The sequence below is a fragment of the Zootermopsis nevadensis genome, unplaced genomic scaffold, assembly GCF_977971745.1.
Source record: "Zootermopsis nevadensis isolate Lab colony 2312 unplaced genomic scaffold, Znev_1.0 Znev_ptg000010l, whole genome shotgun sequence".
Lineage (NCBI taxonomy): Eukaryota > Metazoa > Arthropoda > Insecta > Blattodea > Termopsidae > Zootermopsis > Zootermopsis nevadensis.
In genome coordinates, this window is record NW_028259142.1 from 10,105,641 (window position 1) to 10,121,648 (window position 16,008).

The 16,008-nt window shown below is 40.3% G+C and overlaps 1 protein-coding gene across 12 annotated transcripts in view; it reads left to right on the plus strand.

Annotated features, from left to right (window-relative positions):
• Dys (Dystrophin) overlaps positions 1-16,008 on the plus strand; it is a 609,234-nt gene that overhangs the window by 165,152 nt on the left and 428,074 nt on the right. For all 12 annotated transcript variants that reach the window (XM_087346495.1, XM_087346492.1, XM_087346499.1 and 9 more), the window contains one exon: positions 14,178-14,314. In XM_087346495.1, coding sequence (XP_087202621.1) covers positions 14,178-14,314 — 137 coding nt within the window. The remainder of the gene's footprint in view (positions 1-14,177; positions 14,315-16,008) is intronic.

A 16,008-nucleotide genomic window follows, 5' to 3' on the forward strand; every position in this document is an offset into this window, starting at 1 on the left:
ACGCAGTAGGTCCCGCCATGTCCCTTTGTCCTCACAATTGAACTCTAGAACCTCTGGACGGACGGACGGACGAAAGTTTGTATGGGCGTTATTCCATTGAGGCTTGCCCCACTATAGTACATTTTAATTTCCTACAACAGGTAGCAGCAACATGGCGAACGGACGGACTTGTGAGGTGGGGCGATATCAGCGTCACTTAATAAGTGTCCTTGTATGATGTAAGATAATAGAGCCGTTTGAAATTGATATGAGTTGCAAATAACGCGGAGAAAGTCATCCCATCTTAACAGTCCTCATACATAATACGAGGGTTACTTCAAAAGTCATGGCCAACTAATTTTTTGGGGGCAAGCACGTTATCTTGATGAAAGTTCAAAATATACATATGAAAGGTCACGATTTACTCTTCCGATTGTGGTAAGTCAGATCAGATAGGTGCGAATAGGTGTAGGTATAGTCGGCAATAAGAAAGGCACATTACGGAATGACCTTTTTTCCATTGTTTAATCCTTTTACGACGTTGGAGATGGGAAGTACTCCACCATCCTCCATCCTTTCGCCATGTGACTATGACTTAATACCCAAATTTCAACAGCCATTGCGAGGGAAACGATTTCGTACACCAGAGGACATTACCAACGCAGTTCGGCGCGAGATGGCAAGATTTGGAGATGGTGAAGCTGATGGTATTCGTTGGCATCGAGTACTTGATACACTCGGAGACTACTTTGAAAGTTGCTAGTCTTAAAGTAAGAATTCTGATTTAACTCACATTGAATTTTTAATTTTTTTTAAACACAATTGAATTTTAATCGGAGGAGTATATCGTGCCCTTTCATATGTATATTTTGAACTTTCTTCAATATAACGTGTTTGCCCCCCAAAATTAGTTGCCATGACTTTTGAAGTAACCCTCGTATTACTCTTGAAGCAGAGCTACTATTTCCTACTACAATTAATTACTTTTACAGCGTTATAACGCCATTTTTGAGTCGTGTATTAGTTTAAAGTTTAGTAGTAGAGACCTGGAACGTTTCAAGAACACAGGTATTACACAAAATGAAAAATGAAGAAAACGTAATTTGTTTATTTATTTGATAAGAAAGTAAAATAAATATAAATGTACTAATTAACTGCTGGTATTAAAAATGACGGCTGGCTGTCCGGCGGTTGGGGAACCTTTCAGCATACAACCGTACTGCCTCAGCTGATAAGATCCATCATATCCGTACGTTCCCCATTTGACGTAGTTTTTTCTACAGGTTTTTTTAATGGAATCTCACATATCGGATCTGAGGTACCGGCGTCTGAGATCATACGTATGTCCTTCCTTCCTCGTAGTTGAGGAGCCGACCGGCATCCGAACTCATAACAAACCACAGCTGATCAGAGCAGAACCAACGCAGACAAGCAGGCTACCACACTGGCCAAGAAATTTCCGACCGTGAATCTCTCAGCACGTGCCGCGTTTGAACTTGAAGTGGTTGTATATGAAAATCGACACTTTTCCGGTCTAATGTTTATTTTGCATTTCTTACTTCTTTGTGGTCATACAACATGTGGTTAAAACTATTAAACGCAACACTAAATCACCGTGTATATTGTGGGCTGTAATTTATATTATTGAATTACATTATTTATTATTATTGATTTACTGTATTAGTTACATGATTTTATAGCAATTATGATTCACACAAAATACATTATGTAGCTGATGGTTGCAGTGGCTGAACTGAAGATGGCCACTTATGGCCGAAACCTGTCGCAGTAATTTATACATTAATTTGAGTAATATAATAATTACATCCATAATGACTTGCATGACCTTGTGTATGACGGTAGGATTTACACTTGGGTAACAAACCACAACAGTTTGCGTACTTACAAGTTTATTTACAAATTGTTGAATTCAGGCTTGCGGTTTAAAGTTGTGACAACAGAAACTTACAAAAAGTGTTCGAAGTGTTGGTTTTGTGCTTCCATACAACGCGCTGCGCGCCTCAACCTATTAGAAATCCGAGGAGTGTTAGGAATTAAGTCGTACCATCCCGTTCTCCCCTCTTGTCCGATACACCTTTAACTTTCTTTGCGTACGTGATGCTCTTACGATGGCCACACAAATGATAAGACTAGAGAGGCGTACTCTTTGGAGTACGCCAACGTTCCAAAGGGTTTGGTTTCGCTACATCACACATCGTTCTTTGTTCCTGGTACATGTTTGTGTCCTATGTTATTCTTGCACTAAGGTAATTCTTACGTCTTTTATAATTCTTGCCTGATGTCTGCCCAAATTATTGTTGCCCAACAGTTTCTTCCAAGAATGACCTTAGATAATTTTTCTTTGTTGTAATCCGAAGTCCCATTTTTGCAGAATAATCGGTTCCATCAGCACGATTTGTTTGATTCCATTGCTACCTAAAACTGGATTTTCACCGTAAACCCATTCTTGGAGCCCATTGTTGCGCAACAGTGAGAGTTGTCGGACCTCAGTGTTGCTCAAAATGGACTTGCATTATTCCAACGAACATAATAAACTAACCCTGTACGTGTCACTTAGCCCCTTCAGAGGACATAGCGCCATCCAGGGACTCCGCTTCGGACGGGGACTCTGCCCTATCCCGTTGGTTCTCCCCCCCCTCCCCAAGTGAGTTATGTTGCTCCCGTTCATGTGCTAAATGTTCCAAGCCCGGGACACTCCGGCACACCGAACCGGGGCCCCAAACCTAACGCAACTTAACCAAAGTCAGAGTGACCAAACTCAACCCCACCTAACCATCACAACATAACGCCATGTTGATGGACTTCTCGTAACATGAAATAAATAAAAATTTGCAGACCGCCAGCGAGCGAAATACAGCCCTTATGTGGCCTATTGACCGCAACAAGGTGAGGCATTGACCCTGTAGTGATGACAGGTAAAGCGGAATGTAAAATGGTCCTTTATCTTTACTCTTGTTTGCAATCGAACCCTGTTTGCCCAGCCCTGCATTAGTTACTATACCGACTGAGCTGTCCCATGTCTTTTATTTGTTATGTGCATTAAATAAATAGTCGTTTCTGATTAACTTTGCAGGAATTCCGAGACGAACGGAATTCTGGGTGAAACAACAGCTAATTTTTATTTTTAAAAAAGTTGAAGAGAAACAGGGAGTTAAAATGACTGGAATGAAATAATACAAGATCCAGTCTAAATAATATGTCGCGATATATGTTAACACATGTTACTGAAAATTCTGCCAATGCACACATCTTTATATTTTTATTTATTTCAAGTTTAGAGGAGTTTATCAAGAAAGTGGCGTCCCAGCGAGGGATGCTTACTGAAATTTATACTGCACCAGGATGTTTGTGGAAAGTCAAAAGACTATCAGTAGTAGAAAACTAAGGCTGAATGTGGGAAATTAAACCCAGTATTTTGAAAACTCATCAGCCCCATGTTCTCAAGTGGACTAAAAGGAATTAACTAACTAACGTTTGAAAACTCGCCACAAAATGTAGGAAACAGAGACCACCTACAGAATCTCCGAGATCTCCGTAACCGTTGTAAGGTTATTTGCAATTAAATGTTTTCTTTTATCGAGCAAAGGTTGTATTTGTAGATTGCTGTTGTCTGGATTGTAGAGACGTATGATCTGGTAGAAGCTTATCAACTTTTCAGTGATCCGTGCTGCCTCCATCCTCAGGCAGCAAGTACCTCTGAAATGTAGGTAAGCGGCGCTACAACTTAGATGACAGCCATCTTCATACCTACCGCCGTGAGAACATCAGATTCCACACACTTATAATCGTAATTTTTCTTGTGTTGAGGTATACAAACAGAAATTATGCACGGAGTCAATATCTCACTCCAGAAGTCATAAACATTTTTCATACTAAGGTTTCTTAAAGTAACCAAACCTTGAGGCAGTTGGAATTATGAATATTGTCGATTAAAACATATGGAAAAATAGGGGCTTTGAAGGGGATCTTCAAACGCCAGACCCCATAAAATACGAAAATAAAAGCATTCTAGAAATGTGATTGGAAATTGACTCTCGGCTCAGTAGGTATGAAACCAGTTGATATATTCAGAGGAAAGTCCAAATTGCTAATCTAACGAGGAAGTAAATTGCGAGAAGAGATGTTTAAAGCAATACTTGAAGCAAAATAAAGTCGGTTTGTCCCACAGTACTACCACCCCCAAATTCAGCTGAGTCATACAAGCTGTTACAGGAGCAAATTTAAATTTACGTTTGTGCACATGTTATAATTTATATTTGAATATTAGCATATTTTGATAATTTGTAGTTTCTAAATATGTATTGTTACAGACAACGATAATTGGCTATTGTTTTTAAAAAAAATTCTAGGAGGAGTTTCTTTGGCACTTGGTTCCAATGTGAAAGCTATTCTCTACCCGAGGAAAGAAAAAAGTAATTATAGCCTCTCAGAAGAATTATTTTTAATACATTCTCTTTTTGGTATTGATATTTGGTATATTTGCGTCTCCTTTCAGTTTTTCCCCAAAAGCCCAAGAAGGCTAGATGCCTGGATTTCTACCTCTCCGCTTTCCGGTGCGTGTGGATATAACTGTAATGATCAGTGGACCTGATAGCTTAGTTACCCCATTCAACTCTTTTCACGATTTCAGATCGCAAACATTTACGTGGCCTTAAAATTTTATGACATTCTTTGGTCGCTATGGTTGTCGTTCATAGATTCCTCTCAACTACACTTTTACGAACATTTGAAACACTACTTAAAAATACGCTTCTCTGATGCTGACTCTTGCATATCATGTAGTCATTTTCTTTAGGTAAACTACCTTTATGACAGAACGTCCTGTCCGGAACAGCATAAATTTAGCCTGAATAAATTCAGTTTGGTTTGTTTATATTTAACAGAATTACAGTACCGGCCTAATGTTCATAACTGAACTCCATGCATCAGAGGAGCTAGTAGCTCGTTCATCAAGTTAAGAAATTCCCTGAAGTTCAAGGAACACCAACCTTCACTACCGTTTTCGCAAGAGCCCGCCACCGAGCCAGATGAATACAATCAAAAACTCCAAATTCGATTTCCTTAAGGCCAATTGTAGGGTGCGGCAGAGGAAACGCATGTTTTTAGAATGACTAGTACTCGGCAAGGAGGAGGGTGGGGGATTTCTGCCCCATGCTAGTAGACAGCTTAGATGATGCTGTTTCAGTAGCCATGGCACCGTGGACCCGGGAGCATCGGGTGTTTGTAGTTGTAAATTATATCAAAAGTGGTGAATCCGTAATTGCCGTTCAGCGCCTTTTCCGTAAACAGTTCAATGTGGAGCGCCGTGGAAACATCCCTGATCGTAAGACGATACTCAGGTGGGTTGATACGTTTAGGACAACAGGGTCTGTGATGAAGAGGAAACCATCCGGCCTTCCCGCGTCTGTGCGTACCCCTGAAAACGTTGGGAGAGTGAGATTGGCAGTTCTCAGAAGCCCGAGGCGCGCTATGTCGAAATGCTCAACAATTTCCTGCTTCCAGAACTGCGCAGACGAAGGGTAAATATGCGGAAAATGTGGTTCCAATAGGATGGTGCCACGGCACACGGCGAGAGCATCGATGCAGGTGGCATGTTTCCCCAACACGTCATCTCCCGTTTCGGTGATATCCCTCGGCCGCCTCGCTCCCCTGACCTGTCCGTATGTGACTATTTTGTGGGGTTACCTCAAATCAAAGGTCTACAGAAACAAACCACGCAACATCCAGGAACTGAAAGATTCCATTTGCCAGGAAATCGCTACTGTGGGGGAAGAAATGTTGGGAAAAGCAATGCAGTTTTTCGAGGAGAGGCTGCAAGAGTACGTGCAGACGGGAGGGCGTCACTTGACGGACGTTATTTTTCGGAAGTAATTCAAAAATGTTCAACAAAAACTGCATTGTAAAACCTTTCTTTCTGTGTAATTAATTTTTTTTAACTTGAAAACCAACTGAGTTATTGTTATTTGAAAAACATGCGTTTCCTCTGCCGCACTCTATACAGGATGATTCTAAAAGGACTTTACAACTTAGAAAGTGTATAGGAATTTATACAGAAGGCCTGCAGAATCGGTTGAGGTGTCATTTTGTAGCAAAACAAATGAAGTTTTACTTCAAACGGTCATTTTGGTTCGATGTGATTCCCATTGATGATACGGCAGACATCACACCTGAAATCTATTTCTTGCCAAACACGATCCAGCATATCCGGTGTCACTTCTGCAACTGCGGCGATGATTCGAGCTTTGAGCTCAGTGAGATTGGCAGGTTAGGATTGAACAAACACACGATCTTTAATGAAACCCCATAAGAAAAAATCGAGAGGTGTCAAATCTGGAGAGCGAGGTGGCCATGCTATCGGTCCTGTTCGACCAATCCACCGACCTGGGAAACGGTTATTGAGGAAATCCCGGACTTCTGTGACGTAGTGAGGTGGTGCGCCGTCTTGCTGGAAGTGATTGCGTCCTTCTTGATCATCTTCGTCTAACTGTGGTATGAGAAAATTTTCGAGCATATCCAGATACACGATACCGTTGATGGTTCTCTCATGGAAAAAGAACTTTGCTAATGGCACAAAACACATTCACCTTTGGGCTGTCAAGAACATGTTCCAGAGATGCACGTGGATTTTCGCTGCCCCAAATCCTGCAGTTGCAGGAGTTCACCTTACCACAGACATGAAATGTCGATTCATCACTAAAGATTATGTAGTCCAGAAATGTTTCGTCTTCCCCTATCCGATGCAACATTTCTGCACAGAATTCCTGACGAGCCACTTTATCTTCGTCAGTAATTTCTTGCACAATGGTACATTTGTATGGTTTTAAGTGCAAACGTTTTCGTAACGCGCCAAACGGTCGGTTGTGGAATGCCAGTCTCACGAGACGCTCGTCACGTTGATTTCACAGGACTACGGACAAAGCTCTCCCTCACTCGTTCTACGACAGCATCAGAAAGCCGCGGGCGACCTGGAGATTTGTCATGGCGAACAGAACAACCAGTCTCTACAAAATTCTTGTGCTAAGAGTAAATTGTAGGTCTACTGGGAGGATCCTTGCCGTACTGGGTGCGAAAATTCCGTTGAACCATTGTCGCAGATTTCGTTTCTTCAAACCACAGCACACAGCGAGCGCGCTCCGCACCTGTGAAAGTAGCCATTTTGAAATGCACTGCCACTTGCGCTCGCAGTGACGGAATTCGGTACTACAGCACAACGTGAGTCAAACTTGATTTGTTTTGCTACAGAATGATACGTAAACCGATTCTGTAAGCTTTCTGATTAAATTTCTATACACTTTCAAAGTTATAAAGTCCTTTTAGAATCATCCTGTATTATCCTCCACATATCTGCTGAGTGATCTCTTCCTCCCAGGCTTTACAACCAGTATTTCGGACGTATGTCAATCTTGATTTGATTTGAAGACCATAAATTATGAAGTTACTCATGTGCAGTTTTCTCCAGCCTCCCGTTCGCTCTCCTGAACACTCTGTTTGCAAAACGTTTAATATTTGTTTTCACCCGTTAACGTAACCGACCGAGATTCACACTCGTTCAACAAAACAGGTGAAATTATAAATTTTGTATATTTTCATTTTTATGTTTTTACACAACAGCCGTGGGGACAAAAGATTCTGAGTCACGAAATTTATATATGCTTTGCTACCATGCATTTTTTTTGTCTGATCTTAATTTCCCCGAGAATGTTATTTTTAACATCGTTTGAAAGTTGGTACATTTTTAAAGTATTTATTAGCTGCGTTTTTGTAAAGATACTGTTCTGTAGTCGGGTGACGAGACGCGAAAATGCACTTAGTTTTCTCAGCATTTACTTCTGTGGACCATGTTTATTACTAGCATCTAATAGAGCTTCTATGTTTTATTATCGTACATTAACATTATCAGAGTAGACCAGAAGCTGATGTGGTCCATTCGGTTCCACCCCTCTTTGTGTTGTTTGACTATCCTGATGACATCCTAAAACAACCACTTGCTTGTAAAGCATCTCCTTCTGTCATATCAGTGTTATTAAGAACTGAACAACTTTTGTATAATACTTCTCACCTAGCTGAATAATAGGATATCTTAAAGTCTGTAAATATCTTGTGTTGTCTCATTGTACTCCTTTTTTACCACTGTCAGACGAATGCAGAATATCTGGTCAGAAGTTGATCGATTACGTCGAAATTTACGCTGACGGTTTCCGGTAATTTTTTCTACGTTAACGTCGACAGAAGAATATTGGATACAATTTTGTATGTAGTTCATAACTCGATAATTACTGCAGTCTGTTTGATCACCTTTATTATAAATACTGAACGTACAGTAATAGATTAATTTCATTACTCTGGTAGTTTATCTTTGTTCCAACAAAAGTTAATAAGTTCCTGGATTCTTTGCTTTGATCAGTGTATCAGATTATATGACTATAAAGTACGAAATATATAGACCCAGAAAATGGAATAGATTCGATTACGTTTGTCGTTTTAATTAAGTTTACAGTATAAAGGTGATAAAGGCACGAAATAATAGAACGGTAAATGAGTAAAAGTGTGTAGGCCTAGTAAATGGAACGGGTTCCTGCAGGCTTATATATAACGCCTGTCATAATAATTTAAGCATGCTAATGAAGGTTGTTACAGTCATCGTCTGTTATTTGTCTGACAATGTTTGTCGCGACCTTTCGAAGTATTCCGGAGATGGAGACAGGGCGAAGGGAAATTCAGTTAAACATAAAAGGAGATTTGCCTAATTCATTTGACTACATTAAAAGTCTATCTGGGGGGGGGGGGGGGTAATTTACAATTTTAGTTGGCTACAAAACATAGCATCTAGCTGTCTCGTTACGTGCCTTAGTACTGAAAGTTAAATGCATCATTTTAACGCGTACATTACCCGCGAGGCTTCGTAAAACGTTTTCTAAATTTTGGGTTTGTCTGTGCAGCATGGTTTAAAACGATATTTAATTTTCCCAGGCTTTTTTCAAAGGAACCACTTCATCAGAGAAGAATCCGGAAAAATATTCTTGTTTGAGGTGGCAGGTTCTGTTTTCATAAACTGATAAGAATTTTCGTGTGACTCTAAATACAGACATGAAAAATCATAACCTTAAATACTTTGGCACTGGAATTACATAATTAAGAATGGGATGAGAGGTTTGTAGCACCCATTCGGAAACAAGAAAATCATACAAAATTATTCTAAATGATATTTATGAGAAGAACACATTTTGCACCTTTAGGCTTACCATTGTACCATTCGCATTAAGGTTCCTATAGAAATTCTGTAGGAAGCGAACGTGATGGAACAGACTAAGTCCACAGTTCTTGCTTACAGTGTTGACGTTGTCAGTTCGGTTCCTGTTTTGTATGTTTACTAATGATGTTTTCCTAAACTTGACGTTCATTTGCTTTCTATGCACTGCCTGTTATATTAGCATTCCGAACTTTCCCTTCTTGCCCTGCACGTCTTCATGTATCGATTCTTGCCGACTTTACCACCTGAGTGCAAACTGTAAGCTTATTCGCTTATTCAACGGCAGTGGAAGACCAAGGACAAAAGTCAAGTGACGTGCTTCTAATTCAAGTGACCGGGTGTCGTTCCCCCTTTGAGGCTCAGGTTTCCTTTTCAAATTCTTGTCGTTTTCCGAGTTATTCATCTTTTCATACAAAGCCTACGAGCCTATTTCGGCTTCAGACCGAGATTTGGAAGATTTCCAGTGTCATTTTGCTCCTGAAATGTAACTTATTTTATTCTCCTTTGTAATTAATTACGTCTGTAGGAATGTGTTCTGTCCATTTGTGTTTATGTGCATTTAATATGTTTCTTGTGGAAAATATTGGCGAATAGTTTATCATTTAATCCCGATTAGTTTTATTTAAACAATCACTGGGCTTTTTAAATTTTATTCAGGAAGTTGTATACTTGTGTCTTCGGTGTGTGAGGGAATGGGGAATTCATCTAACACAGCATCTACCCATAGACCTGGTGATAAATGATCTGAGAAACACTGTGTAGTGTCCGTGGGGGGGGGATCGCTGCCATTTAGTTCAGGATCTTTCGTCATCTCGCCTGTTATTTAAGGTGTTCTTTAAAACGGCATAGCTAATAGCTCTACGCTTAACCCCATTTTGAAATAGTTCTTTAGGATAAGCTCTCCTTATACACGAATACAAAATGTTGTTTATATGTAAACCAGTTGCGTAACTTGAACATTGTTAATTTGTTCGAAATTGTGATCTACAATCAGATTCGTTTTCCAAATGTTCTGGATGGCCACCAGAAGGTGGCGTGTTTGGACGCCAAATGTATTCAGCAATGACACATGAGATGGCGTCTCTGTTTCGCCATTTGCATGTAACTGCTCGGGGTTTGTATTCTTTTCGCTGTTCGGTATGCATGGAACTCTTTTCTTCCTCATGTGTTACCTATCACGGTTTCCATGCAGTGGAGTTCCATCAGCGCTTAAATTAGTGTGCCGTCGAATTGAATTTGAATGAGTAATTAACTGGCGATTTTATTGCTTTAATTAGTGTGTTTCTGAATATGTATAATTTGTGAGCATATTATTAAGTACTTCGTCTTTAATGAAGGTAGAGGCAATTAGGTTATGTTTTGAGGAATGCTACTTGTGGACGTGGTCACCTCAATACCCGATTTTTCATCAGACATTGACAGTTGGTGTGGGCAGTGGATTTCTGTATTACAACACGGCTTCTTCCAGGCCTTTTTGCCTTTTGATGACATGCCGTTTCCGGTTATAGGGAGTCTTTCCTTTCCTTCGTAGTCAAAGTGTATTTGCATCGGAGAAGTTCAGGGAAATCGAAACAGCCAGTGACAGTCAATCGGGTCTTCGCTTTCACTGCGAATTTTAACCGAACTCGGATCTCACTGTAAAGAAACGCAAACCGATGCTAATAGATCTTTGACATGGTAATCGCAATGACTGACTCCGTACTATAGATGTTGGGACAGTAAGTCGGTAGTTCCCAAACCGTGGCTTGTGCACTCATTTGGGATACCCAGTATGTTGCAAGCTGTTCGCTGGGAAAATGCGAAGTTGTATTTGTTATTGGATTCTGGTTCTTTAACGTCTCTTTTCCAGTTCAAAAATATTTGTAGTCTTTTGAAATTTTACAGTTAAGATATCTGTATAAAGGCGATGACCACATGGGTTTAACTAATCCGATCAACCAACGTAGTAGAAAATTTATCTCGTTTGAGATCCTCTTATCAGCAAACAGATTAGCAAGTTTTAGGAATTATAAGTTCTTTATTTTAAGCTCTGTCATTTTCGTCGGTAGGACTTAATTTGTTTCTGCCACCGGGTTGGCTGTAAGTAGCTGTTTCTAGCCATTCCAGTTTCAAGCGTAGCGATGTTTCCTCCATGTATTCTGAGCTTGGGTTTATCTATAGTAGTTTTAGATCTTAATAAGCATTTGTGCAGTTTTAATCGCTCACTTGTTGTTATATGTCCAGTTGATAAAACTGTATTCGTAGTGTTCCTTAACAAGATTGGAAAGGTGTACTCTTTGGAGTACAGACACCGACGAGTTCGTGAAGTCTTCGTCCACGTTTGAGTGTGAATAACACCTAAGATCCACCAAATATAACGAACAATATATCACAGTATGCCATAAAATATTAAAGTTAATCCTAGTGGCCTAAATTGTATATCTTTAGACCAGTAGTTGAAGGTGGTTTGAGAAAGTACTTTCTCATCACAGTAATTTAGCCTCTTTCTGAGGGACTCTGCTATCCTTTACGTTTTATCTGCAATGGAAACATCCAGTTTCCGAAACATGTTATGCTCGGAACACTGGTCGGTGGACAACGTCCATAAAGCTAGTAAAACCAATGGAAATTATTTCCAAGACACCATGCAAGGGTCTTTGCATACTCAGTCGGTGCGGGTATATGTGCTGACAGAGACCTAAACCTGGGGCTTTTCGAGAATGAATCAGGATGGCTAATCGTTGTATCGTTCCGTTCTTTTCTTCAGTAACTTTGTTATGGTATTGAGTGAACAACAATGTCAGTACCAAACTTTTTTTGATGATCACTGTTTTCTCATGCAGGCCCTTAGAGGCGAGCTGATTCCAATACCCAGATCTTAAAGCAGGTATTATTAATCTTACCAAATTTTAGCATTTAGAATAAGACACTTTATTTGATTAGAAATCTTAATTATTTTGCTGTCTCAGTTACAGATATTACTAAACGTCGAAAAAATATGGCAGCATTTTATTTTTCGGATGATGTTCTTTGTCCATCCTAGGATGTATGTGTGTATTTATCTGTAGGGACTGATTAAAACCGTAATTAGTACAGCTGGTTCCGGCAGAGGTTCGAGTAGTTATCTTCCAATTTCAGGTCTGAAACAGCTTGCTACTCTTTCATTCCGTCCAATAATGATTTACATGCATGCAACAGAAATCAAATTAATGGGGTATGTTCATGAAGTTACAAAGTTACATTTACTGGAACAAATTAGATCACTCAACTGAGAACTGTTCAGTACGTACACACATACAGTGAGTGATTCCTGCTCTCATCAAGATGTGAAACGTGATCTCTGATTCTGACGTAAGTATATACAGTCGAACTCTTTGAAAACAAGTTGCCTTGGATAATGAAGCAATGGACGGTTTAGGATATTAATTAACGAGGAGCTTAATGGTTTATACAGACTTTTGTCAGCATAGTGAACTGTAAGAGGATACACTTACAGTAATTTAGTTAGGATGGCAGAGAAGAAAATCTTTGGGATTTTAGTTCTTATTTGTTTATTTGAAGACGCATTAAATTACTTATTTAGAGTCTGTTGCCATAATAATGATCACAAAATTGTGGACGCGAGTGGTAGTGGGATTAGTTGAAGGAGGTTCTGTCCGAGGATTTGCCTGGAAGAACTGAGTAAAATAACAGATATCCTCATAATAGTCTCTGCAGGCCAGTAATTGAAATGGAACTTGCGGAAAACGAAGCAGGTGCCAACCACTCGACCGCTACTTTTAGTAAAATTTCTGGGAACGCGGCCAATTTGAAGACCGAGAAAGGAGTTGAAGGAAATCAAGTCGGCTGTATTTCAGGGAAGTGAGGTGTGAGTTGATTGGCAGATAGATGCAAGTCACTCAGGGTGGTGTTCGAAGGCAGGCTTTGGTGTCGGCGATTTAGAACTGATTACATATTTTGCGTTCACTGCGCTATGTGCATGGAACGGACTTGGCTATGGGCGTTATACCTTTCGAGGGGATCATAAATCCACATTTTTAAATTTCCTACAATCGGTAATACCAGCATGGCGGATGAACTAAGTTACGAGGTGGGATCGACAGTTTCGCCATTTGCCGTGATGTACTTTAATATTCTTACGAAAAGTACACAAATTTGGTACAGAAATTCTATTTATAATGTAAAGTAACAACGTGGCGGCTGCGTGAAACATTGAAACAGAATTCACTCGACCAGGATTCTGTCCGATGACTCCCTGAGTAGTAATCCTTAACGCTACAGAGGCAACTCGCGCTGTGGCGTGTAGCTGTTAATTTACAACACTTACAAGAATACATTTAGAACGCGTTGAAAATTCGTCGTTATCTTTTATAAATACTTTTCCTTTAAAATAACAGATTGAGGGACGTTTCAAGATATATCGTAAGCTGTGCGTTGCATTTATTGATCGGTTTGTAGTACAAAGTCAAGGTCCTTTGGATCGATGCTTTTCTCTCAACAGTCAGTTTACATTTATCTGACGTTAGGGTGGAAAATTGCATAATGAGTGCCATTGGTTTTACTCCGGTAAATGTTATTAGGGTGATCAAATCAAAGAGGATGAGATCTACGGGGCATTTAGCGCGCGTAGGGGAGGCGAGGAATTCACACAAAATTTTAGTTAGAAAGTCAGAACCGATCTTCGGGATATCGGTGTTTGGACGTACGAATCGGATTCACTTGGGTCAGGGTAGGGTCCGATGACTGGATGTTGTGAAGATCTTTTGACTCCGAAACAGGCTCGAAGTTTCTGAAGTAGCTGAGCTCGTGAAGGACTCTGCTGTGTTGGGTTAATTAATTAATTAATTAAACTGTGCACTGTTACTGTGCATTGCCAAAAGGCGAGAGTGAATGCTTTGGCCATATGGAACCTGTAGTTACGAAGGCCAATAATTCTTGTGTTTTGCAGAAGTATGGCTTGGCGCTTCCCCCGGTGTGCGCTCGGTGGAAGTGCAGACCCCTCCTGCTTCTCCCACTAGCAGCCATCAGGGACCTCGACTTACTCCTGGTGGTCTCCTAGCCAGCTTCGACAAGTCCATCCTGCAGGTAAGATTTGTTTTAATTCACGAATTACTCCTAGGCCTAGGTTGTGGCTTTATGTCAGTACCTCAGCATATTAATACTGAGATCATATCCAGTCATAAATGCTATGTGGACATGGGTCGGATTTTCAAAGGTGACGAAGCTATAACTAACTAACTAGATGGCTTACGGAACCCGAAGGTTCGTCACCGAATTAACCAAAGCCCTCCACCGGACCCTGTCCTGGGCCAACAAAATCCAGTTTCCTTCAACTCCTATCTCCCACAGATCCCGCCTGAGATTATCCTTCCATCTACGTCTAGGTCTCCCCAGCTGTCTCTTTCCTTCAGGCTTCCCAACCAGTACCCGGTGCACACATCTTGTCCCATCCATGCGCGCTCCATGCCCAGCCCATCCCATTCTTCTCGACTTAATCACCCGGACAATACTGGGGGAGTACAAATGTTTAAGCTCATCATTATGCAGTTTTCTCCATGTCCCATCGTCTTCTCTCTTAGGCCCAAATATCCTCCTCGACACCCTGTTCTCAAACACCTGCAATCTGTGTTCCTCCCTCTGAGTGAGAGACCATGTTTCACACCCATACAAAACAACAGGCAGATGTATTGTTTTGAATATTTTAATTTGCTGACGAAGCTATAGATGTTTAAAATTCAGGATAATTTTAACCTAAGAGGAAGGTTATTCATGCGTCTTTCATCATCGAAAAGTAAATGAAGTAACTTATTTCTTCTGTTTGCCTTGCATTCAAACACCGTATTTTTCATGTAACCCATACATGGAAATCTAGCACAATGAAGTCCGGTGACCGTGTTGTGCCAGTTTTATTAATTATCACTTCCAATCCATCGGTCAGGGAACTGCTCATATAAATATTCTATAACGTGTCTAATGGAGTGAGGAGGTGCCAGTTATGCTAGAAGTACAACTGTACCATTGTCTTGTGTGTGTCAAATTGTCTTCCTTTTTTGACGTAAATACGTCTATATTTTAGGGTCAGTGTGATTCGGCAAAAAGTGAAACGAAAAAGTGTAACGTCATTGTTATATTACCTAGGAAACGTCAAACTTCATTGTTATGTTACCTTGAAAACATCATCAGTTTACTCAGCATTGTTGTTACCTAGGAAACATTACATTACCTTACCTTACCTTACCTTACCTTACCTTACATTACCTTACCTTACCTTACCTTACCTTACCTTACATTAAATTACATTACTTTACATTACATTCAGCTAGGCATCACGGAGTTTTCCTCCGGGGGCTTCCCCGGTTTCTCCGTGGCATTCCAACAATTACTCCACTCACACACAGAAGAAGGCAATGGCAAACCACTTCTGATCATCTCTGCCAAGAATGTATATATGTATGAGCAGGTCCCTGACAACCTGAAGAGGTTGGAAGGATCCTGTTCATAATATATGGACCTGTCGTCAGACAGAACACTACAAATAAAAAAACTACAGACCCATTTCAAGCGTAACTAATTCAAATTAAATAATCAATGTCTTAATCAAACTTATCTCAATTGTAAAGCATGTATAAAGGAAATATTTAGATTAATTCCAATACGAGTATACAAACTTCCTTTCCGTATAGACGTATTTACGTCAAAGTCTCCGGAACCGTGGTTCCACTGACAACTTTTTCCATAGCTCAGTAACCGCTGAGAATAGGACCCGTGTTTGTCTAATG